Below are 24,611 nucleotides of genomic sequence, written 5' to 3'. Positions count from 1 at the left end.
CCTACAGCCAGCGCTCATTTACAGGCTCACTGCAACCACTTCCCTCTATCAGCGGTGGTACACATCTACAACTTATCCACAACACGAATAAACGACCACCCCATATCGGTCGATGTGCAATAGGCTCTGGAGCCTGCTCTTCCTCCGCTAAATCCCCTCATGAATTCCATCCACCAATCTACATACTTATTGTTTATGTTCCAGTATGGAGGTCATTCTTCCAGGGGTGCCCAACGGCCTAACGCCGCCCAGTCAACCTCCATCTGTTGATCCAGCTACCGTTGTCCAATATTTAACGGAGACCCTGCAGAGTACGCTCGATGCGCTGAAAACAGATTTGGAGAGCGCTGGAAGCTTCTTGTCCAAGGCCAAGTACCCTGAGACTATCCAACGGTGCTCTCGTTTCGCATCCGAATCTCAGGTTGCGTTATATGTCCAGAAAGATGCTGTTGAAACTGAACAGACAAATGGGACGGAGGAGGGTTCCCGTATGTTTATCTACTTCTTATTATGCTATGTGGGATGCATGAGTTGAATAGAGAGCTGACACTGATATGTTTTTGTTTGAACAGCTTCTCCAACCAGGTATATCTATACTCTTACCCTCGAGTTATCCCTTACCCCTACAACCGTTTCATCGATGGCCTTTACGAGGCAACTTCAGCCTTTGGATCCAAATGTCCCAATATCCGCCCAAGTTCATGCCACGAATCTTCCGGGCTTCCTGTCGCCGATGCACATGGCTCTGAGTCAGGGCACTACTACTGTTTCTCCGCTTCAGACACTTCATACCTTTGTTAACCATGTTCTGGGACCATATTTTGATGCCTATACCAGTGGCCAGGAAGCAGTTAACGGTGTGAAAGGAAGGGGCGATAGCGATGCAAAGACGGGAGTTCCTGTGACAAAGAAGAAGATTGCGGAGCTGAAATCAAGCCTGCTGCAGTTACAGGAGAACATTGAAATTCCTGTGCTGAATCTTCCCTTGCATGAAGTTGTCCAGGGAGCACTGGACGAGGCTCTAGCACGAGGTATTAAACCTTCTACTGAGCTCATACCGGCATCTGTGCTTGAAAATACCATTGTCCTTAACAGCATTCAGAACATTGTGAATGGGTGGATCAAATCAATCCAGACTACCACTCAAATGTCCAGAGACGATATCAAGGGATCCGCAATCCAGGAAATCAATTTTTGGTTATCAATGGAAACGGCCCTGGAGGCGATCGAGGACCAGCTACGAAGTGATGGGGTGCAGCTTACCATGGATATCCTGCGACATGCAAAACGGTTTAATGTAACACTTAGCTTTTCGGCAGATACGGGATTGAAGGAAACCGCTGAAACGGTTCAGAAATACAATCAACTCATGCGAGATTTCCCCCTCGATGAACTCTTGTCAGCCACCTCCCTGCAGAAGGTGCACGATGCATTGAATCTCATTTTCTCCCATTTGAACAAGAAACTCCGTATTTGCCCGTATCCTATCAAGCGTTCTCTGTTGCTTGTGGAGGCAATATCGGGAGATTTGGATACCCAAATCCGCACCCTGATACACGGACGATCTATCATGCACCTTGGATTTAAGGAATTCCGCGCTTTGATGCGGTCAGCTCAGGTTATCTGGCGCGCTTGGGATGAGAATGTGAAAGAATTCACGAATGTTGCTCGTGATGCCATAAGACGGCGGAACGAAAAATTCATCTCTATCAAAGTTGAGCCAAGACACAGCGCTATTCAAGATCGACTGAAGTACATCAACACCTTCCGCAACAATCACGAACAACTGCAGCGCACTATCGTGAACGTCCTTGGACCCAACGCCAGCATGTCGTCAGGTGCTGATGCCGATGGAGCTGTGGTTGTGGAGGAAATCGGCGATGTCGATGCCCTGGATGAAGTTTCTCAAGCTTATGCGTCCTTGAAAGATGTCGACGTTCTCGATGTATCTGAAGAAGGTACTCAGATATGGATCCAGGCCGAAGCCTCGTATAATGAACGCACTTCTAGAGTGGAAAATTCGATAATTGCCCGACTTAAGGACCGCCTGGCAACTGCGAAGAATGCCACAGAGATGTTCCGCGTCTTTTCGAAATTCAACGCCTTGCTCGTTCGACCCAAGATTCGAAGCGCTATTAGTATACACCAATCTGAATTGATCGAACTAGTTAAGAACGATATCGCAAGACTGCACGAGAGATTCAAGCAGCAGTATGGCCATTCCCAAGCACACCCAATGGCGCAACTGCGAGATCTGCCCCCGGTATCCGGTGCAATCGTCTGGGCTCGTCAGATTGAGCGGCAACTCGATGGCTATATGAGGAAAGTCGAAGACGTTCTAGGAGAAGACTGGGACTTGCATGCTGAAGGGCAGAAACTCCAAGCTGAAAGTAACATGTTCCGAAAGAAGCTTGACACGCGACCTATATTCCAGAACTGGTTACAGGATGTTCAACGACGAAATATTACGATTTCTGGCCGGCTGTTTAAGATCTTCCGCAATCGTGCCACGGGAAATACTCTTGAGCTTGACGTTAATTTCGACCCGCAGATTATTGTGCTTTTTAAGGAAGTTAGAAACCTTGTCTGGCTCAATTACCAAGTTCCTCATGCTATCAACACGATCTCCAAAGAAGCGAAACGAGTATATCCATATGCAATTAGCTTAATTGAAAGTGTTCGAACCGTCTTACAAACAATGCGTTCGATCTCGTCTATGGCTGAGGTCTCCATTCTTTTGAGCGGTTACAAAAATGATGTCCAGGCTTTAATTATGAAGGGCCTTCCGTTGCGCTGGGAGTCATTTATTCATTCTTATGAGCTCCACATCAAGCAAGTGATGGCTAATGGGGCAGTTGATCCCTCACTGGCCCAGGGTCGAAGTGAAAGCAAACATGTCCAATTTGTTCGCGAATTCGCTGCCTCTGCCTTTGTCCTTCAGTCGAAAACGTCAACACTGTTTGTAATTAACGAGAGCATTCAGAAGGCTATTGCCGACCTTAAGACTTGCCCTTATGATGCGTCCATCTTCCGCCAGCGACTGGATGAAATCCAGAATTCTGTTGATAAGCTGAATCTGGAGAACTATGTGAATCTCGGCTATTGGGTTTCGAATATGAACAAGACAATCGAACTCATTCTACAAGAACGCTTACATCGGGCGATAAGAGAGTGGATTATAGCCTTCCAAGAAATCAAATATGACGAGAACGGTGTCCAACGGAGGCCGTATGCTCCAATCTCGAAGACAGCAAATGATGCCGAAACGCAAACATACACGATTGAGTTCCCCAAGCTTTTCCACGAGATTTCCATGAGAAATCAAGTACTTCGCCTGGATCCTCCTCTCGAATACGCAAGAGCTAGCTGGTTTGCACACTTCGACCAGTGGGTTGGCGTTCTTTGCAACCTGGAAAAAATTAAGTCGGCGCGATACAAGATGTCAATTGAGACTGAGAAGGCTCGACTATCCGAAACCCACTTCACAAATCTCCCTCAATACTGCACTAGTGAATTAGTCGAAGTGTATACTGTAATTGGGGCCAGGCTAGACGACATCTCGGACTACGTGGACAAATGGCTTCAGTTCCAATCCTTGTGGGATCTTCAGGCATCCCAGGTGTATGACGTGCTGGGTGACGACTTGTCGCAATGGCTGCAACTTCTACAGGAAATCCGTAAAAGTCGCGCGACATTCGATACCTCTGAAGTTGGCAAATCCTTCGGCAATGTTAGAATCGATTACGAGCAAGTGCAGACAAGGGTCAACGCGAGATATGACCAATGGCAACATGAAATCTTGCACAAATTTGGTGGGAAATTTGCTACTCGAATGCGCGAAGTCCATGATGAAATTGTCACTGCCAAGAGAGACCTGGAAAGCCAGACACTGGAAGCGTCGTCAACTGCACACGCCGTGTCGTTCATCACAAGCGTTCAACAGTGCAAGCGAAAGGCGCGAGTATGGGGTCCGGAAGTCGAACTCTTCCTCCAGGGTCAGGCAACCTTGGCTCGACAACGTTACCACTTCCCCAGCGACTGGTTACATGTTGAACAAGTTCGGGATGACTGGAACGCGCTCAGCGAGCTTCTTGAACGAAAGAGCAAGATCGTGCAAGACCAGACTGATGCTCTCCAGGCGAAGATCATTGCAGAGGACCGTGTGATTAGTAACAAGATCGCCGAAATAATCAACCAGTGGAATGAGGAGAAGCCAGTATCCGGCTCTATCCCGCCGGAGGAGGCTTCAAGAACACTAAGCTCCTTCCAATCCCGATTGGAAAACCTCCGCTCTGAATCAGAAATGGTCACGAAGGCGAAGGAGGCCCTTGACTTGCCCGGGAGCCCGGAAACGGCTCTTGTGGCTGTTCTTGAAGAAGTGCAGGACTTTATGTCAGTCTGGGCAGCATTGTCGACGATCTGGAAAAGCTTGAACGAACTTAGGGACGTGCTTTGGAACAGTGTCCAACCGAGAAAACTTCGCCAATCGCTTGATGGACTTATCAAAATGACAAAGGAAATGCCCAGTCGGATGCGGCAATATGCTGCCTTTGAGCACATCCAGACCATTTTGCGCCAGCTCCTCAAAGTCAATCCTCTGCTTTCAGATATGAAGTCCGAAGCTGTCCGAGAGCGACACTGGCAAAAGATCTTTAAAGCCCTTAAGCCAGGCAAACGGTTCTCCCAAGTTTCCCTAACACTTGGTGACGTTTGGGATCTACAGCTCGCTTCCAGCGAACCCGTTATTCGTGATATCATCGCCCAAGCACAGGGCGAAATGGCTCTAGAAGAATTCTTGAAAATGGTTCGGGAAACATGGCAAAATTATTCTCTCGATCTTGTCAACTACCAGAACAAATGCCGCTTGATCAAGGGCTTCGACGACCTGTTCGCTAAATGCAGCGAGAACCTCAACTCTCTTCAAGCCATGAGGCATTCACCTTACTACAAAGAGTTCGAGGAAGAAGCTAGTTCTTGGGAAGATAAACTAAACAGAGTCCATGTTCTCTTCGATGTCTGGATTGATGTTCAACGACAGTGGGTATATCTTGAGGGCGTTTTCACTGGTAATGCGGATATCAAACATTTGCTCCCTGTCGAGTCTGGCCGGTTCCAAAATATCAATTCCGAGTTTTTCGCTGTCATGAAGAAGGTCTACAAGTCTCCATTCGTCCTAGATATTCTTGCTATCACTGGAGTCCAAAAGTCCCTAGAGCGATTGGCGGAGCTTCTTCACAAAATCCAAAAGGCTCTTGGAGAGTACTTGGAGCGAGAACGCATGTCATTTCCAAGATTCTACTTCGTTGGTGATGAGGATCTCCTGGAAATTATTGGTAACAGCAACGACACTCTCCGTGTTGCCAAACACTTCAAGAAGATGTTTGCTGGATTGTCTGGCTTGTTGATGGATGACGACGGGAATATCGTTGGATTCAGCTCAAAGGAAGGGGAGGAAGTAAGACTGAAGCGAGAGGTTTCGCCTATTAAAACACCAAGGATCAATGACTGGCTTAGCGCCTTGGATACTAATATGAAGCTAACATTGGCCGAACTGCTTGCGGAGGCTATTGAACAATTTGAACCAATCTATCACGCCCCCGAAGTCGACCAAACTGCATTTAGCGACTTCATTGCCAACTATCCCGCTCAGATTGTCGTTCTTAGCAGCCAAGCCGTCTGGACCCAGGCTGTCCAATCCGCCCTTGAGGCGGGTGGAAGTGGCTTACCCGCGCTCTACGATGCGGAGGTGCGGGTTCTGGACCTGCTTGCCGTAACCGTCCTGGGAGATTTGGACCCCATCACTAGAAAGAAATGTGAACATCTGATTACGGAATTTGTCCATCAACGAGACTCTATTGCCAAGCTAATCAAGCACAACGCCACCTCACCAACACATTACCTCTGGCTTCTACAGATGCGTTATGTATACCAGTCTCAAGGAGACTTCCTACAACGACTTCACGTCCACATGGCCAACGCGAAGCTGGATTATGGCTTCGAATACCTTGGTGTTCCCGAGCGCCTCGTACGAACTCCTTTGACAGATCGCTGTTTCTTGACACTTACTCAAGCGCTGTGTCAACGACTGGGTGGCTCTCCGTACGGGCCGGCTGGAACCGGAAAAACCGAGTCAGTCAAAGCTCTGGGCCTCCAGCTGGGTCGGTTTACCCTTGTTTTCTGCTGTGACGATACATTTGACTTCCAAGCCATGGGCAGAATATTCTTGGGTATTTGTCAAGTGGGTGCATGGGGTTGTTTTGATGAGTTTAACCGTCTGGAGGAGAGGATATTATCTGCTGTTTCGCAACAAATTCAAAATATCCAGATTGGGCTGAAAAATAGTAGTGATGAGGAAAAGGCTCAAATTGAGCTTGTAGGTCGCCGCTTACGGGTCAACTTGAACACGGGCATTTTCATCACCATGAACCCTGGATACGCTGGACGATCTAACCTTCCCGACAACTTGAAGAAGCTATTCCGTAGCGTCGCTATGTCTAAGCCCGATAAGGAATTAATCGCTGAGGTCATGCTCTTTTCCCAGGGATTCAAACAAGCCAAGCCTTTATCTAGACAAACCGTGCCATTCTTTGAGCATTGCGCCAAACGCTTGACGAAGCAAGCCCACTATGACTTTGGTCTACGTGCTTTGAAGAGTGTGCTTGTCAGCTCTGGTGGACTGAAGCGGTTAAGGCTTGCAAATTCCGATGGCGACCTAGGACCCAATGAAATTATAGAACCCCAAATTATCGTCCAGAGTATTAGGGAGACAATCGCGCCAAAACTGATTCGTGAAGATGTTGAGACTATGTTGGAGATCCAGGTTGAAGACTTCCCTGGAGTTGAGTATGTTCCGGCTAACTTCGAGAAGCTGGCGCAGGCCATTCGCGATATCGCTATGGAAAATCATTACGTTGCTAGTGACACATGGATCGCGAAGACTTTGCAGCTTTACCAGATTCAGGGCATCCACCACGGTGTCATGATGGTGGGGAGATCGGGTTCGGGCAAGAGTGCGGCCTGGAAGATGCTGCTCGAGGCAATGCAGAGAGTGGAGGGGGTAGAAGGAGTTTGCCATGTTATAGACTCGAAGGTCATGTCTAAGGAGGCCCTCTATGGTAACCTTGAAAGCACTACTCGAGAATGGACAGATGGTCTCTTCACCGGAATTTTAAGAAAAATTGTCGATAACCTTCGAGGGGAGGATTCAAAACGACACTGGATTGTTTTCGATGGAGATGTTGACCCGGAGTGGGTTGAGAACCTGAACAGCGTGTTGGATGACAACAAACTACTCACTCTTCCAAACGGTGAACGTCTCAATCTGCCTGCAAATGTGCGGATTATGTTCGAAGTTGAGACCCTTAAATACGCCACTCTTGCTACTGTTAGTCGATGCGGTATGGTCTGGTTTAGCGATGACACAGTAACCCCGAATATGATGGTGACCAACTATGTCGAGTCGTTGAAAACTAGAACCTTTGAAGACCTTGATGATGATAGTGTTCCATCTGGCCAATCATCCGCAAAGACATTGGAAACTCAGAGGATGCTTGCAAACTTGCTGGAGGGTCTCCTCCAGAGCGATGACCTCATCCTCAAAGCGCTCGAAGAGGCAAAGAAATATAACCACATCATGGAATTCAGTGATATTCGGGCTCTTAATACCCTCTTCAGCTTATTGAACAAGTCCTGCCGAAATATCCTTGAGTACAATATTCAGCATATTGATTTCCCATTGGACCCAGAGAGAGCCGAGTCCTACATGTCGAAGAAGCTTCTACTTGCCCTTGTTTGGTCTCTCACGGGTGACTGCCCCTTAGGTGACCGAAAATCCTTTGGCCAATATGTCACGGGATTTTCGACAATTGACTCTCCCTTACTCAACGAAACTTCGTCCCTCATAGACTTTGACGTCTCACTTCCCAAAGCTGAATGGGTGAGTTGGCAATCACAAGTGCCATCTGTCGAGATAAATACTCACTCCATCACGCAAACGGATGTCATTATTCCTACCTTGGACACAGTGCGCCATGAAGATGTACTCTATTCATGGCTTGCGGAACATAAACCACTCCTACTCTGTGGCCCTCCTGGTTCCGGAAAGACCATGACGTTGTTCTCTGCCTTGAGGAAACTTCCAAATATGGAGGTGGTTGGACTTAACTTTTCTAGTGCTACGACTCCGGATCTCCTTATTAAGACGTTCGAACAATACTGCGAGTACAAGAAAACTCTCAATGGTGTTGTTATGTCACCCAACCAAATTGGTCGTTGGCTGGTGATATTCTGTGACGAAATAAATCTTCCGGCCCCTGATCAATACGGAACCCAACGCGCAATTTCCTTCCTTAGACAGCTTGTTGAGCAAAACGGTTTCTGGCGGACAACAGACAAAACTTGGGTGACCTTAGATCGCATCCAGTTCGTCGGTGCTTGTAATCCTCCGACTGACGCTGGCCGTACTCCGCTTGGCGAGCGTTTCCTCCGTCATGCCCCGCTTATTATGGTTGATTACCCTGGGGAGCTCTCTCTTATGCAGATTTATGGAACTTTCAATTCTGCCGTACTCAAGATTATACCTCTACTCCGTGGATACTCTGAAGCTTTAACCAAGGCTATGGTTCAATTCTACCTGGAGTCTCAAACAAGATTCACGACACAGATCCAACCTCATTATGTTTACTCTCCCCGAGAACTAACAAGATGGGTTCGCGGTGTTTATGAAGCAATAAAACCTTTGGAAACGCTGTCTCTCGAGGGTCTCGTTCGGATCTGGGCCCATGAAGCTTTGCGCTTGTTCCAGGATCGACTTGTCGATGAAGAGGAGAGAGCATGGACCTCGGATGCTGTGAAGCGAATTGCACTCGAGAACTTCCCGACAATGGACGAACAGAAGGCATTACAAGCGCCTATCTTGTTTTCGAACTGGCTATCTAAGCACTATGTCCCGGTTGAACAAGAGCAGCTTCGCGACTTCGTCAAAGCAAGACTTAAGACCTTCTGTGAGGAAGAGGTTGACGTGCCTCTTGTGCTATTTAATGATGTTCTAGAGCATGCTCTCCGCATTGATCGTGTGTTCCGTCAGCCCCAAGGACATCTCATCCTCATTGGAGTAAGCGGAAGCGGTAAAACGACATTATCCCGCTTCGTTGCTTGGATGAATGGGTTGAAAGTCTTCCAGATCAAGGTTCATGGCAAGTACTCAGCCGAAGATTTCGATGAGGATCTCAGGAGTGTTCTGCGCCGAGCAGGATGCAAGGGTGAGAAGATATGCTTCATTATGGACGAATCCAACGTTCTTGATTCCGGCTTCCTCGAACGGATGAATACTCTTCTCGCCAACGCGGAAGTTCCTGGCCTCTTCGAAGGCGATGAATTTGCATCGTTGATGACGGCTTGTAAGGAGGGTGCGCAGAGACAAGGGCTGCTGCTAGATTCTCAAGAGGAGCTTTATAAATGGTTCACGCAACAAATTGTCAAGAATCTCCATGTTGTATTTACCATGAATCCCCCCGAGGATGGCCTCTCTTCGAAAGCTGCAACAAGTCCTGCGCTTTTCAATCGATGCGTGCTTAACTGGCTCGGCGACTGGTCTGACCAAGCTCTCTTCCAAGTCGGCTCTGAGCTTACTCAATCTGTGGATCTTGACAAGGCCAACTTCGTTGCCCCCGATAGCATCCCAGTCGCTTATCGTGGTCTTAATCTTCCTGCTTCACATCGAGACACCATCATTAACTCGATGGTTTACATCCATTACTCTCTTCAGAAATTCAACCAACGCCTACAAAAGCAGCAAGGTCGAATCACTTACCTTACGCCACGCCATTACCTTGACTTCGTCGCTCAATATGTGAAACTTTTCAATGAAAAACGTGAAGACTTGGAAGAACAACAGCGCCATCTGAACGTCGGTCTCGAGAAGCTCCGCGATACTGTGGAGAAGGTCAGCGAATTGCGCCAAAGCCTTGCCGAGAAGAAACGTCAACTCGAACAGAAGGATGTGGAAGCAAACGAAAAACTGCAGCGGATGGTTGCCGACCAACAAGAGGCCGAACGACGTAAAGCCGCTTCCCTTGAAATCCAGGCGGCACTTGAAAAGCAAGAGCAGGAAGTAGCTCGTCGAAAGGAAATTGTCTTGGGCGATCTTGCTCGAGCTGAACCTGCTGTCCTTGAAGCCCAGAAGAGTGTTAGCAATATCAAACGACAGCACCTCACTGAAGTTCGTGCTATGGGAAGTCCGCCTGCAAGTGTTCGGCTCGCGTTGGAGTCGGTTTGCACTCTGCTTGGCCATAAAGTGGACAGCTGGAAAACGATCCAGGCGATCATTCGGAGAGATGACTTTATTGCAAGTATTGTCAATTACAACAACGAAAAACAGATGACCCGCAGCCTGAGGAACAAGATGAATGTGGATTACCTTTCCAAAGACGAATTCACATTCGAGAGAGTATACCACGCTAGCAAAGCTTGCGGTCCCCTAGTCAAGTGGGTTGAAGCTCAGGTGAACTACTCCGAAATCCTGGATAGAGTTGGGCCCCTCCGAGGCGAAGTCGATCAACTAGAACAACAGGCATTGCAAACCAAGGCGGAAGCACAGGCCATCGAGAATACTATCAACACTTTGGAGAGCAGCATTGCCACATACAAGACTGAGTATGCGGGACTTATTAGCGAAACCCAAGCCATTAAGACCGAAATGTCCCGTGTCCAGTTCAAAGTCGATAGAAGTGTCCGTTTGCTGGACAGTCTGTCTTCTGAAAGGTCTCGTTGGGAGGAAGGAAGCAAGTCCTTCGAGACGCAGATATCCACCCTAGTCGGAGATGTCCTTATTGCCGCGGCCTTCCTCGCATATGGCGGTTTATATGATCAACAGTTCCGAAAGGCAATGATCGATGACTGGGTGTACCAACTAAGCCTGTCAGGTATCAGCTTCAAGCCCCACAATCCCATCACTGAGTACCTCTCGAATGCAGATGAGAGGCTTTCCTGGCAAGACCATTCGCTTCCGGTTGACGACCTCTGCACGGAAAACGCTATTATCTTGAAACGCTTCAATAGATATCCTCTTATCATCGACCCCTCTGGCCGTGTTACCGAATTTTTGCAGAAAGAAAGCAAAGACCGCAAACTTACTGTTACTAGCTTCCTAGACGACTCGTTTATCAAGCAGCTGGAGAGCGCATTGCGGTTTGGAAACCCAATTCTTATCCAAGATGCTGAATACCTGGATCCAATTCTCAATCACGTTCTCAACAAAGAATACCAAAAGACTGGAGGCCGTGTCCTCATCCAGCTGGGAAGGCAGGAAATTGACTTTTCGCCCGCTTTCAAATTGTTCCTATCGACAAGAGACCCGTCTGCAACTTTCGCGCCAGACATCTGCAGTAGAACAACCTTCGTTAACTTCACTGTCACCCAGAGCAGTCTCCAGACTCAGTCGCTTAATGAAGTGCTTAAGTTCGAACGGCCCGATGTTGATGAACGCCGAACTAACCTCATTAAACTCCAAGGTGAATTTAAGATTCACTTGCGCCAATTGGAGAAGCGTCTTCTTCAAGCCTTGAACGAATCCAGGGGTAACATCCTCGATGACGACAATGTTATCGAAACCCTTGAGACATTGAAGAAGGAAGCTGGTGAAATTTCGAATAAGATGGTCGAGACCGAAGGTGTCATGACCGAAGTTGAAAATATTACGCTTCAGTACAACATTATTGCGCGGTCATGTAGTGCCGTGTTCGCTGTTCTGGAACAACTTCACCATCTTAATCATTTCTACCAATTCTCTCTGCAGTACTTTGTCGACATCTTTAACACGGTACTCCATCAGAATAAACGTCTTGCCCAGGAAAAGGACCATGCTGCAAGAGTCAACATCATCCTCCGTGACCTGTTCATTACTGCCTACCAAAGGACTTCCTTTGGTCTTCTCCAGAAGGACCGAATAACCCTCGCCATGCTTTTAGCCCAAGCATCTCCCTATTCCATGGATAAGGGGATCATTGACACAATCTTGGATATGAGTGTCGAGGGGTGCGATGTTTCCTTAGACAGAAACCTCAAAGATTCCGTAATGGCGACTGCTTCGCAGATGTCGATCTTCAAGTCATCTTTCCCATCGGTTCCTCCAGAGGCTTGGGAGAAATTCTTCACAGAAGAGTTTGCTGAAAACTTTGTCCCTGCTGTCTGGGAGGAAGACGTCAGCTCCCGTGACCAGCAACTCCGGTCGCTTCTCCTAGTGAAACTCTTCCGCGTTGACAGATTTGTCCCTACTGCCGAAAGATTTGTTACCGAAGTCTTTGGAAGGGATCTCTTTGACGGAAGCGGAGATCTTAAGGATGTTGTTGAACAAGTTACTGCAACCGCCCCGATTTCCCTCAGCTCAAGCCCTGGTTTTGATGCCAGTTACAAGGTAGATGGACTTGTCGAACGGATGCACGCGACCTGTGCAAACATCGCCATGGGCTCAAATGAGGGAGTTGAAAGCGCAGACAAAGCCATCAGCAACGCGGCTGCAACTGGCACCTGGGTCCTTGTCAAGAACGTACATCTCGCGCCGTCCTGGCTTCAGAGTCTTGAAAAACGTCTTGACTCTCTCAAACCTCACAGCAATTTCAGACTTTTCCTGTCCATGGAGTCTAGTCCTAAGATACCCGTCAATTTAATTCGAGCTTCCCGCGTGCTGATGTACGAACAACCAGCTGGCATACGCGCCAATATGAAGGATTCCCTCTCTTCCTTATCCATCCGAGCCAGCAAACCTCCTGTGGAGAAAGCCCGTATCTATCTGCTGCTCTCATTCCTACATGCAGTTGTTCAAGAGAGACTACGGTACGCGCCTAGCATGGGATGGAAGGGTTTCTGGGAATTCAACGATAGCGATGTAGGTTTCATTCTATTTACCACTAACCTCCTTCCTACTGGTAGCATATCACTAATATCTCAAAAATTTCAACAGTATGAATGTTCCGCATTTATACTCGACACGTGGGTCGATTCGATTGCTCAAGGCCGTTCCAACGTTGCGCCGCAGAAATTCCCCTGGGACCTGCTCCGCACCCTAATTACCGAAACCTACGGTGGTAAAATCGACGACAGCGGGGATTTCCAACTTCTTGAAAATCTTGTCAACAGCCTCCTAACTCCAGCCGCTTTCGAAGATGAACATAACCTAGTGCCTGGCATTGAAGATGATGATTGCCTCAAGCTACCCTCGGGTACTAGTATGCGAAACTTTACTGAATGGGTCAATCAATTGCCTGAACGTGAACCACCGACATATTTGGGACTACCGGCCAATGCGGAAAAGCTTCTACTTGTTGGGTATGGCAAGACGATGATTGAGAACCTGGCCAAGGTGACCAATCTACTTGATGAGGGAGAACAGTTAATGGTTGAGGCTGCAGCTTTGTAAGAACTACTGCGACCTCCGAATTTTGCTCTCTTGCAACATACACCACATTCCCTCCACCCCTTGGGGAATGCTTTTATTATTGGAGCCAGTCCTGAGGGCAAATTGAACCTCTTCCAGCCCGAATAAATTCCGAGTCCAAGCGCTTCGGAGACGACATTCTCTGGTCTTTTTTCTTTTCTTTTTCTTCTCTTTTCTTATTTCAAGCTTTCTTTGTCCTGGCAAAAAGGAGGATATACCCAGAATGCAATTTCCCGTTCCTTGGCCCATTCACATTCCACAATCTTTTTTCAACATTCTTCTTTTCCCCTCTTTTCAATTTCAAGTTCTCTTGTTGTTTTAACCATCATCTTGTTGTGATCTTTTTTGTGTCAAATGGTGGCGGGGTTTTTTGGGTTTTAACAATTTCCGGTTTTTATTCTCCCTTTCGTTTTTAATGTATTGCTATGTACTATGTACTTGACAAGCTAACATGAGGCTTCTCTCTCCCACATATGGTTCTCCTTTGTATTGCTCGGTCTCTTTTTCTTTGTCATTGTCGTTTAATTCTCGCATGTTTTATTTTATATTGAGATTTATGTTTCTCTTGTTTTTACCTTCTCCGCTACTCTCTTGTCTAGTCGTATCTCTATTTTGTAATTAAGTCGTCCTCGGGGCCAGCTATTAAATGCACTAGATTAACTCTCTCAGACCATCAGTATCAGGGCCAAGTCAAACTGCATCAAGTTCTTCACAACTCCTCCCTCTACCACCGAGCTTCATCCAACTCTCCTCTCCTGGGCAACGCATGCAACAGAGTTCAAAGAGTTAATTATTTACCCCACAGTCCCGAGGCCTGATTATTTATTCCCCGTTAGCTCACAACCGCCCATCTCCTCGATGTTAAGCTGTTAACTGCAAACGGGCCCCATCGATTTCGCGTTCTAAGTGGATCGTATCGTCCGCCCCTCCTTCTTCTCATTAGTCCAGACATTTTAGCAGACGGTTCGCCGTGATCAGCACATCCATGGATGATGACATTGATGAGTAGTTCCCCGCGCTCGTTGGCTGTTGCTGGTTGCCAGTTGGTGGCGTTTGTAGAGGCTAACGACGGTCGGTGTGAGAAAGCTAGGGAGTCAGTTGGACCCCGCCAGGTTAGTGAGTGAGGTTCTGTCCAGGCCGATCTATCTTGCAACCTTTCGCCATTCGCGCTTTTTCTTTTCCACTTTCTCGGTTGTCGTTGTAAAAAAAAAACATTTAACCAGTTCGATTTCTCTATACCATATACTCCGTGTATATTACGTCTCAGCTGGTCTGGATTTTTCTTGAAACTCACTACCAACCAAATCCGTCTCTCTCTCTCTCTCTATCTATGTGCTATTCTGCTCTTTTAACAGAGAGAATGTGATTTTTCTTCCTTCTCTCCTCTTCTCATCCGCTCCTCCTCCCCTTCCTTACTATATCTCATTCTGCTTCTGCTTCTGTTTTAAGCTGTTAAACATTTATAATTCAATGTTTTAGATGTTTTATTTCTTTTTTTTTTCAATTTATTCTTTATTTTCCCCCCCCTTAACCCTGAACTGTCCATGGAATAAATAAATACCCGCTCCCTCGCATCTGTATTCTTTTCTCGGGCTGCGTCTTTTTCATAGCCATGAAACGCCCAGCAAGGCTTCGACCAAGTGTTGCAGGACACTCTTCGACGTCGTCGTCTAGCTCCATGCTCTCGCGGGTCCCACTGCTGCATGTACATGTACATGACCTCAGTCTGCCAGCTTGGGATGTAGGGGATCAGATTCCCGGCTTGCGGATTCCGCTTGGTGGGTTCTATTGTTTTATTTTATTTTATTTTAGTTTTTACTTTTAAGTCTTCGAATATGGGCGATCAAGTTTTGCTTTTTGCTATAATATGTGTTTATTGATTATTGGTTCTGCGATATCGTTCTTGCGGGGGTTCGCTTTTGTAGATAGTTATAAACAACTGCTAATACTTATATATATATCAACAGCCTTCCTATCATCCCTACGAACAAATCTCCAGATATCCTCTTTGAACGAAGACCTACTTCCACCCTCACCTCTCATCCCCGTTACATATACACCGGACCCTCTAAACCCCTTCACTCACCCCTTAGCAGAAACGAAAAGGACCTCCCTCTCCCGCTCAGCTCTCAATGGAACACCATATCTACCACGAAACACGCCATTACACCATGAGAACTCGAGCACATTCAAGAAAACAACCCCCTCCAACCCTTCAACAACAACTACTGCAACAATATTACTACAAAACCTAACAACCTCCACCGCCACAACCGCCGACGAAATCCACACAGCCCTCCACCTAATCGCCGACACCGTCTCCCAACAACGCCACCTAGCCGCAAAATGCATCCTCTCCCACCCCTCCATCCTCGCCACCTCGCTCATGCTCTTCCTCACCATCGCCAAACTGCTCTACACGGGCTCCCCGCCCAGCGACCTCATCCTCATGCTCACCCTCTGGTCCCTCTGCAGCCTGCTCACCCTCCTCGCAATCCAGTACATGGTCCGCGGCTACAGTGCGCTCGCCGAGGACGTGGGCACCCGGGCCTGGCTCGCCGCCAGCTCGGTGAATGGCGTCTCGCAGCGGCGCGATGAGGTGCTCGTGGCGAGGTGTGCGGGAGAGATTGTGGGCGTTCTTGTGCTGAGGATCGCGAAGACGAAGAGTGTTCCTGCTCCTATTTCTTCTACCTCCACTACTACCAGTACTACTACTGGCGCTGGTGCTGGTGGTAGTGTTTGTGGTGTTGATGCTACTACTACCAACAACGCTAGCATGGGGGCAGCGGGCTTTCTCCTACCCAGACCGCGGTCATCGAGGCGGAAGAGCTCAGCGAGGTGGACGGGGATTATCCGGGCGTGGAGCGTGAAGGAGTCGCATCGGCGGTGCGGGGTTGGGACGCGGTTGCTTGAGGAGGCGGTGGGGCTCTGTCGGCTGAGGAACCTTGATGGGCCTGTCTTCGCGGACGATCATGCGAATGCGACGCAGGTGTTGCCTGGGATGTTTCATGGGAAGTTCCTGGAGCATGATCGGTGGGCGAGGCGGTTTTTGGAAAGGATTATTTTGGAGGAGAGGGGGTGGTAGATATTTTTATTATTTTTATTATATTATTATATTTTGTTTTTATATAAATATTACCATTCTACATGATACCTACGATATACTTATCTATTCTTTGTCTTGTTTTGTTTCTTGGGGGCGTGTTTGGAATGTGACATGAGATACCAACATTTAACTATTTTTATATTATTTTATTTATACTTAGTTCTATTTATTTATTTCCACCCCTCCAGCCAAGAAGAAAATAGAAATCCGAAACACTTCCTGAATCTGAAACGGAGAGTGTGTTATGTACAGTAACTTACCATAAGGTTAACTAGTTAACTAGCTTAACCTACGTAGCTAGCTAGGCTAGCCCTGTAACTTAGTGGAGTAAGTTACTCTACTCCGTAGTAAACCTGCTCTGGTGCCCCGGCGATCGATGCCCTTCCCCCGCCGTCACAAAGTCACAATCACTCCTACAAAAATCATCAAGGAACATCCGTCGAGAGAGCTGTCAGGGCTGCCATAGTAATCAGAACTATTAACATGCAAAAGATATATTGTAGTTATTTGCTAAACCCCTCTCAGCAAACGGCTTCCTTTTGTACATACATTCATAAATATCTGGTATCTCGCATATCCAATCCATGAGTAACTTGTACAAAGAAGCCATCCACCTCGTCAAAGCGGAGGCCGCGACATCCTCCCTTTCCTCCTCCGCACAAAGCCCTAAACCGCATATCAAAAGACACCCATCTCTCGCCCCTCTCTACACCACAATGGGACTCCATCCACCATGGATGGCTACACATTAAGCTCAAAGGCAACGAGGACTGCCTCTGATAATGACCGGAAATCCCGTCATCTTTGCCGTCAAAGGCACTATCGCGGCGGGCGATGAGCCCCTCCCCTGGATATATTATCCGCAGAGCCAGAAGGGGGTATACCCCTATGTGGAAATTATGACTGGAGCTAGGTTTCCGCCCACTTCTTCTTCTTCTTCTTCTTCTTCTTCTTCTTCTTCTTCTTCTTCTGCTGCTGCCGGTGCTCCTGCTAGGGATGAACACCCCTTCGACTGCTGCGTGCCGTCCGTGTCTTGAAACCCGCGAGGCCTAATCAGAATAAGCGGCTGAAGGGGGAAGATTTTCAGAAGGGGGACGTGATCACTGAGGAAAATGCGGTTATTCGCCCACCGCATGTGATGGCGTTGGCTTCGGTGGAGTTGAGACGGTGAGGGTTTTGCGGAGGCTGCGTGTGGGTGTCTTCTCAACTGAGTCGAAGCTGATCAATTATTGTGGTGGTAGTATTGGTGATCGTGGTCGTGGTCACTTTGGGATCCCGGATGTCAATGGCCCTTTTATCTACGCAGTGTTAGAAGCGCAAGGGTGCGACGTGGACTTTCTTGGGGCGATGGAGGATAACGGCCAGATTGCAGCTGAGAAGATTCTATCCCGTCTACAGGGACGACAGGGAAGGCGGTAGTATGACTTGCTCATCACCACCGGCGGCGTCTCTGTGGGCAAATTCGATTTCATCCCTGAAGCACTGAAGAGGTTGAATGCCTCTATAATTTTCCATAGGGTTGCCATGCGGCCGGGCCATCCTGCCCTATTCGCGATGGTTCCTTTTACTCCTGGATCAATGGCATTGACCCTGTGAACAAGGAAGAAGAGAAAGTAAGGGGAAGAAGAGGAAAAAGTTGCATTCTTCGGTCTACCCGGAAACCCCGTCGCCAGTGTTGCTTGCCTTAAGTTTCTCGTCGTGCCATATCTTCGCACGCTGATGTCGCAACCATCTGAACAGCCTGTCCGGGGCATAATCCGGTCTCTCGTGGAACATCACCAACACAGGAATAATAATCATCCTGATAAACTGAATGAAGCAAAGGAAAGTACACGCAGAGACGATGGCGCTAATATGCTAAATGGTATCCCTGCGAATAGAAAATTGGTTGCATCATTTCCAGCGGATAACGACGTATTTTGTGCTGGGGAAGTGCTTTCTCGAGGAGACCAGTGTGCAATGGAGGTCGGCATCGTTGTAGACCATAGTTCCGGTAAACTTAGGCCATTCCTGGGCGCGGATTGCCGGGTGCATGCATATCCACCCGGATCGTGCAGAGCTCATGGGGGGGATGGTGTTGATATTTACCCCCTGATGGGAGGAGGGCGTGCTTTATTCCATGGCTTATTTTTAAAGCCGGACATCTAACTGTAATAATTAATAACCTGTAACTATAGCTTCCATCCTTATAGATTTTTCCCTACCCCTTCCCTAAATAGCCTCACCGCGTCCCCGCACTCCTCGATCGTATTTCGCATTTAACAACTACATTTCCTCCCGCGGCACCACCACCACCACCACCCTCAACTCCCCAAGTCCTCTGGAATCAAGTTCCTGAATAACAATCCGCGGACCCGTGTTACCCCACTTCATATTGGCATCTAAGATCCCAAGAGCCGCAGGCGTCCATATGGCGAACGGGGGCTCGTAGTGGCCCTGCGCATTGCGGTAGCACGTCAAGGTCTGTCGCCTAGAAGGAGAGGAAGAAGAACCAAAAGTGCCATCGACACCGGTGGTAAAGTGTTGCTCGCGCAAGCACCGTGCACCGTACAGCACGAGGAGCCAGGAGGGGGAAATCCCATGCTACCACGAGCCATATTGAGGCCGGATCACTGGTGTGAGCCACCAGGAGGGCCACGGCGGGGGCCCGATGTCGTTATACGCTGACTTTCGGTTTGGGGCACAGATATTTTCGTTTTCTGCGGCTGGGCTATCATCTTATACGAATCGGAAATTGATGGCTATCTTGCTCCTGACATTATCATGTCATCCCCATCACCACCACCATCATCCCCACCACTTGCGCAGCTGTAGCCCGGGGAAGAGTGTGAAATGACAACACAACATCCATTGCTGGAGGACTCCTCCGGCCATAGAGAGTACACATGTCCCGCCTGCTCCCTCAATGCCTGCAGTACATCAGATACAGCGTCCCGGTCCGGTCCTTCAACGAGACGTGAACCACATCCAGCTCCGGGCATGCTCTTTTCAGAACCAGCGCAAGGTGCAGGAAAAGCGGTGGCGAATTGCTCGTTAGCCGGAGCAGTTCCTTGCGCGCTCCAATGCGCGATGACTGGCCGCCGGCGAGGATGAGGGCCTGGAGAGGCATTTGGGGTTGTGGAAAGTTATTTTACGGGATGAATCATATATATATGGATATATATAGCAGCGCAGAGGACTATTTGTTGATGTTTTACGTATGGCGACAAATAGGGGTAAAATTGTAGATTTACCCCTTTTTTTCAGTGTGCGACTGTGTTGGGTGAGAATAGATGTTAATATGATTTGTCTACCTGCCGCTAATGGGATTATTTTCTCAATTTTTTCAACAGAAGAAAACAGAAACAAAGAAGTTTTTTCTTTTCTTTTTCTTTTTCTTTTTCTTTTTTTTTTTTTTTTGAAAATGAAACCATCATGTCTCAATTGTCTTTTCCACAATCCCATTTTTGATATACGTCAGTGGCCGGGGGGAGGGTGACCACACAGTAAGTGACTATCATTGATTTATATCCGTGGAACGAACCTTCCTTCTCATTGCATCCCAACGTTCTTTGTAAAACTTCCTCTGGCGCGTCTAACTTTGCAGTTTTTGGCATCAAATTGGGGGCGCGCCGTGTTCAAATACCCCCCAACAACCTTTAGAGCATGCAAGAAGTAAAATATTAGAATTACTACAATATCGAGACCACTTACAAAACCAGTATGCATGTATGCGATATGGGTGGGCATTTGAGTTCAACAGGTGGAATGCTGTTTGGTATATCAGAATGACCGCTCAGGGTGGTAGAGGAAAAAGACAGTAAATATTTACTCTAAATCTCTCACTTGTGAGACAACAGGGAGCGTAGCGCAATACTGCCTCCTCCGCGGTCAGGCCGGGTCCCAATACCCAACTGCGGGGGCGCGTTAATAGCATCAGGGGGACATCGCCGGGAAGTGATGTCTTCATCCGCACTCTTATTTTCCAACTCATACTCTAAATTGTTGAGCTTTGGCAACTTATTTGGTCTACCCTATTCATCATCTAGGGATCTCTTCTGCCCCCGTTACACTACTGACTGCATCTACTTGCTATAGTCTGCTGGGGAGTACTCTTCATCATTCAGGAAGTACAAATTTTGAAGCAATTCAAGTTGTGAGCGAGTTTCTGCGTCCAGAGATTGTACTCGACCACCCCCTAACACCAGTATTCCCCGTCGGAGTGTTGCCACCGGCGCGCCGTGCCATTGTTTTGGAGTTGAGAGGGTATTTAGTACATTAGAAGGAAGGCGACCGCCAACTAGGTAGTTCTGTAGAAAATTTGGTCGGTACAATCCTCCACTTGCGTTGGCAGGGACCTTTCCATCATTGTGCTGGTGGGCCTTGTATTCTACAACTGTTGGGACTCTTCGGTGGACATCGACATCCTTCCCATTCTTCAATGCAAGCTTTTTCTCCTGAATATCATCAAGCTCAACATCAATAAAGTACTGCAAGTCCACAGGTAACAAAACAAATCCGGGGTCAGCCGTCTGGTCAAACTGGACGTGGAAGCCTGCACATAGTGCGATCCCATTCTCGGCTGAGGTTAAGTCAAAGTGGATGAGATTGCATTGTACCATATTTAGTTGTATCTGTAGCGGTAGTAGGAAATTATTTATTACCCCATCTCCGATTAGATCCATATTTGAGGCATTGTTTACTCACCTGCGGATCCTCTTTCCCAAACACATGGCAGACTTGGGGATTGGGAGCACCGCACGCCCAACACTGATCTCCCGCAAGTCTTTTAACCTCGAGCTTCGTAGACCCAGAAAACGTGTCGGACTTGGGAATATCACTCTGCCACGACGTTGATGACATTTCAAATCGCTTGACATGGCAGAAGGCCAGTACTTGTCGTGCAGAGAGATGAATTGAGAGCAACTCACGCGCAATGAAGGCGAAGATTAAGCGGGCTCTAGGCGCTGGGTTCTGACGGGAGAGACGTCTTTGGCTTACTATATTTATGTTATCAAAGAGATCCATTGTACATACTAAATATCGATCGTCACTTTGACTGTGCATCACAACATCAATTACGGCCTTGAGAGATGCAATTGATTTGAATATCTAGCGATCCGTGATGTAATCTATCTGGAAAAAGACACACCAACCAGAGACAGAGACAGAGACAGCGGCTCCAAACCAGCCTCACGACTCTATCAAGGACATATGGGGTGCGCGCAAGCCATACAAACATGGCTGGCCCCAACGACGTGACGACCATCTCACCGAGACTCCTGATGGGGATCTTTATATTATTAACCTTTCTCTTGAGTTTTCTAGGGTGTTCATTCGCCGATTAAAACATTCCTTCACAGCAATGGCTGTGGGTTGGATATTGGAGTGAAAGATGGAAAAGTGGTCAGGGTGCGCGGGCGTGTGTCCGGGGAGACTGGGCCCAAAGGGCCTGAATGGATGAGCAGATTACTATTCTATTCAACTGTTTCTTTCTTTTTTTATTATCGTCCTCATTATTTGGCCGGAACTATTCTTCAAAGGTTTCCGCTGCTGACTTTTGTCGTGTGCAGCTGGGTTTCCATAAACCACCCTGATCGTCTCAAATACCCGCTTATACGTCGAGATGGAAAGCTCCAGCGAGCCTCATGGGATGAAGCCATGTTATTAATTTTCGAAAAAACAAAGGAGGTCCAAGCACGGTTGACGAACCACGGCATTGGGTTTTATGCCTCTGGACAGCTGTTCCTGGGGGAATACTACGTCTTTGCAATGGTTGGCAAGGCCGGTTTGAATACATTGCACATGTACGTGCATCATCCATCATAGTCCCTTGATTTAAAACCCTTCCCGGCTGTCAAGACCAACTAAGTATATCTCAAACAGAGATGGAAATACCCGTCTATGTACAGCAACCGCTGCGGCCTGCATGCGGGAATCTTTCGGCTGCGATGGTCACCGTCTGGACGGCCCCAGCCCACCAGCGCTCATTGTCGCCGATCCTAGAAAATCGGAAACGGCAACAAGAGCCACAGAGCAGCCAAGAACGGGACAAATCTTTCTTTGTTCAATGGCCTGCAGCATCTACTCTTTGAAAATGACTGGATCGATTGGGAGTTCGTTTCGAAGCATGTGGTGGGCATAGATGCTCTTCGTAAGGTGGTGGATAAGTATAGTTACACCTGATTACGTGGAAAAAATTACTGGCGTCCCCAAGGCAAAGCTGAAATAAGCTGCGAAAATTATTGGAACCACTCCTTCTCTACTGTCTACCGCGCTTCAGGGCGTTTATGGGTCCAACCAAGCTACTGGCAGCCCCTGTCAGATCAATAAAATCAACCTCCTGTTGGGAAAGATCGGTAAGCCTGGTAGCGGGATCCTCTAGATGAACGGACACCCCACGACGCAGAACAACCGCGAGACTGGTTGCGATGTGGAGATCCCAGGATTTCGGAACTTCCAGAATCCTAAACATATGCAAGCAATAGCTGATATTTGGAACATCAACACGATCCAAATGCCTCACTGGAACTAGCCAGCTCATAGACGGAACATGCTCAGCTTCATTGAAATGGTTCCATTGAAATGTTCTGGATTTCCGGAACCAATCCGCTCGTCGGTCTTTCGAATCTACACAGGATTCGGAATTTATTATCTAAACCAGACTTATTTGTGATGACGCAAGATATCTTCCTAACAGAAACTGCAGCTTTTTCAGATGTGGTTCTCCCCGCAGCTCAATGGGGAGGTAAGGTAAGACTGGATGCTTCACCAACGCTGATCGGACTATGCATCTATCTCAGAAAGCAGTGGACCCTACCGGCGAAGCCAAAGTCGACCTGGATATCTGACTTGACTTTGCAAAGAGAATGGATTTCAGGAATGAAGATGGCGAGCCGTTCATTCCGTACACGCATTTTGAAGAGGTGTTTGAAGCATGGAAGCGGATGTCGTTCGGCCGCCCGCTGGACTGCAGCGCTTTGTCATATGATAAATTGACCGGGGGGTCGGGGATACAGTGGCCATGCACAGCAGAATATCCCCATGGCAAAGAACGTTTGTTAGAAGATGTCAAATTCTTCACAGACGCGCAATACTGCGAGTCGTTCGGACATGATCTGGAGACCGGCGCGCCCTACACGGAACAACAGTACATGGGAATGAATCCTGGAGGCAGAGCAATTTTGAAAGCAGCTCACTACAAGCCACCCATTGAAGTGGTAGGCCGACCAGTAGTTACTCTCTTCATCTGACCACTGGAAGAAATGTCTATCATTTCCACACACGGACAAAGACTGGACGCTCGAAGCGGCTTCAGGATGCAAGACCCAGAGCCAGTCATTCATATTTCTCGGGTGGACGCGAAAGCTTTACATCTAGCGGACGGGGAGATGTCGTTGGGCGGTCGCGCCGCGGCAGTGTTGAGTTAGCAGTCGCCATCCGCGATATCGCCAAGGGACATGTGTTCATACCTTTCCATTTTGACTACTTTGATGGTAAGGACGACAGAGCTCGTGCGGCAAATGAATTAACTATTGGTAAGTTATGAATCTGTATCATCATTTGGCTTTTTAAGCCTACCCAAGAGGTTTAAGATCAATGCTAACTCAACTTAGAGCAATGGGACATCATCTCCAAGCAACAAATGTTCAAGTCCGGAGCCGTCTGCATCGAGAAATGTGTCCAAAAGGAAGGCACTCGCAAACGGACCAAACATGCCAAAGAAGAGCAGACCAGAGCAGTTGAGAATATCGAAAAGAACCAGGGTTCGGCCCAGCACGCGACGGAGCTTCCATCACAACAACGCCTACGCTTCCCTGAGCGATGGATGGGCGTGACACACGAGGCACTAGAAATGCTCATAGAAATGTACAGAGATCTGATTCCCCGACTCGTCCACGACCTGGAAGTCCAATCAGGTCTTGGCGTCATGTGTCAGATCGTGAACCGAAGCCCTCCAAACCTTCCAGCCCCTGATCGACAAATATCACGAGAACCGAGAATATGGGCGCTCCGTCGCACAGCGGCTTCGCGACGCCATCTTCTTCCACAAGACTTATACGAACGATCCATATGAGCCTCTAGAAGCGCTGC

The 24,611-nt window shown here is 48.0% G+C and overlaps 7 protein-coding genes across 7 annotated transcripts; 5 read left to right on the top strand and 2 right to left on the bottom strand.

Annotated features, from left to right (window-relative positions):
• Positions 1-205: 205 nt before the first annotated feature.
• Positions 206-13,414, top strand: BDBG_04410 (dynein heavy chain, cytoplasmic; the record flags this gene model as incomplete). The annotated part of the gene is made up of 3 exons (XM_031721652.1): positions 206-488; positions 573-12,883; positions 12,959-13,414. The coding sequence occupies 3 exons, from the start codon at positions 206-208 to the stop codon at positions 13,412-13,414; spliced, it is 13,050 nt and encodes a 4,349-aa protein (XP_031578303.1).
• Positions 13,415-15,044: 1,630 nt separating this feature from the next.
• BDBG_04409 (acetyltransferase) lies at positions 15,045-16,517 on the top strand (the record flags this gene model as incomplete). The annotated part of the gene is made up of 2 exons (XM_002625494.1): positions 15,045-15,210; positions 15,400-16,517. The coding sequence occupies 2 exons, from the start codon at positions 15,045-15,047 to the stop codon at positions 16,515-16,517; spliced, it is 1,284 nt and encodes a 427-aa protein (XP_002625540.1).
• A 320-nt stretch (positions 16,518-16,837) lies between these two features.
• Positions 16,838-17,957, top strand: BDBG_17052 (uncharacterized protein; the record flags this gene model as incomplete). Its single annotated transcript, XM_031724859.1, has 3 exons — positions 16,838-17,562; positions 17,586-17,705; positions 17,780-17,957. Exons 1-3 carry the CDS (start codon positions 17,321-17,323, stop codon positions 17,955-17,957), a joined length of 540 nt encoding a protein of 179 aa, XP_031578302.1. The 5' UTR covers positions 16,838-17,320.
• Positions 17,958-18,136: 179 nt separating this feature from the next.
• BDBG_04407 (uncharacterized protein) lies at positions 18,137-19,790 on the bottom strand. Its single transcript, XM_002625492.2, has 2 exons — positions 19,466-19,790; positions 18,137-19,008 (listed from the first exon to the last, which is right to left on the bottom strand). The coding sequence occupies exons 1-2, from the start codon at positions 19,645-19,647 to the stop codon at positions 18,804-18,806; spliced, it is 387 nt and encodes a 128-aa protein (XP_002625538.1). The 5' UTR covers positions 19,648-19,790; the 3' UTR covers positions 18,137-18,803.
• On the top strand, positions 18,258-18,686 carry BDBG_17051 (uncharacterized protein; the record flags this gene model as incomplete). The annotated part of the gene is made up of 1 exon (XM_031724858.1): positions 18,258-18,686. The coding sequence occupies one exon, from the start codon at positions 18,258-18,260 to the stop codon at positions 18,684-18,686; it is 429 nt and encodes a 142-aa protein (XP_031578301.1).
• Positions 19,791-20,216: 426 nt separating the features above from the next.
• Positions 20,217-21,629, bottom strand: BDBG_04406 (uncharacterized protein). The gene is made up of 2 exons (XM_031721651.1): positions 21,225-21,629; positions 20,217-21,151 (listed from the first exon to the last, which is right to left on the bottom strand). The coding sequence occupies exons 1-2, from the start codon at positions 21,582-21,584 to the stop codon at positions 20,603-20,605; spliced, it is 909 nt and encodes a 302-aa protein (XP_031578300.1). The 5' UTR covers positions 21,585-21,629; the 3' UTR covers positions 20,217-20,602.
• Positions 21,630-21,912: 283 nt separating this feature from the next.
• Positions 21,913-24,594, top strand: BDBG_17050 (uncharacterized protein; the record flags this gene model as incomplete). The annotated part of the gene is made up of 8 exons (XM_031724857.1): positions 21,913-21,929; positions 22,091-22,324; positions 22,404-22,633; positions 22,751-22,876; positions 23,182-23,270; positions 23,384-23,737; positions 23,812-24,055; positions 24,134-24,594. 8 exons carry the CDS (start codon positions 21,913-21,915, stop codon positions 24,592-24,594), a joined length of 1,755 nt encoding a protein of 584 aa, XP_031578299.1.
• Between the last annotated feature and the right edge of the window lie 17 nt (positions 24,595-24,611).

Source organism: Blastomyces gilchristii (genome assembly GCF_000003855.2).
Source record: "Blastomyces gilchristii SLH14081 genomic scaffold supercont1.7, whole genome shotgun sequence".
NCBI classification, from domain to species: domain Eukaryota; kingdom Fungi; phylum Ascomycota; class Eurotiomycetes; order Onygenales; family Ajellomycetaceae; genus Blastomyces; species Blastomyces gilchristii.
The sequence above is the reverse complement of the archived record's forward strand: the minus strand, read 5'-3'. Positions and strand labels throughout refer to the sequence as shown.

Excerpts from the sequence above, each read along its gene's own strand:
- BDBG_04407 (XM_002625492.2), bottom strand. The coding sequence starts at position 19,647 with ATGCCTCTCCAGGCCCTCATCCTCGCCGGCGGCCAGTCATCGCGCATT. Across the intron at positions 19,009-19,465 it reads AAGGACCGGACCGGGACGCT|GCGACAGACCTTGACGTGCT; the intron begins GTATCTGATGTA and ends CTCTCCTTCTAG.
- BDBG_04406 (XM_031721651.1), bottom strand. The coding sequence starts at position 21,584 with ATGCACAGTCAAAGTGACGATCGATATTTAGTATGTACAATGGATCTC. Across the intron at positions 21,152-21,224 it reads TTGGGAAAGAGGATCCGCAG|ATACAACTAAATATGGTACA; the intron begins GTGAGTAAACAA and ends CTACCGCTACAG.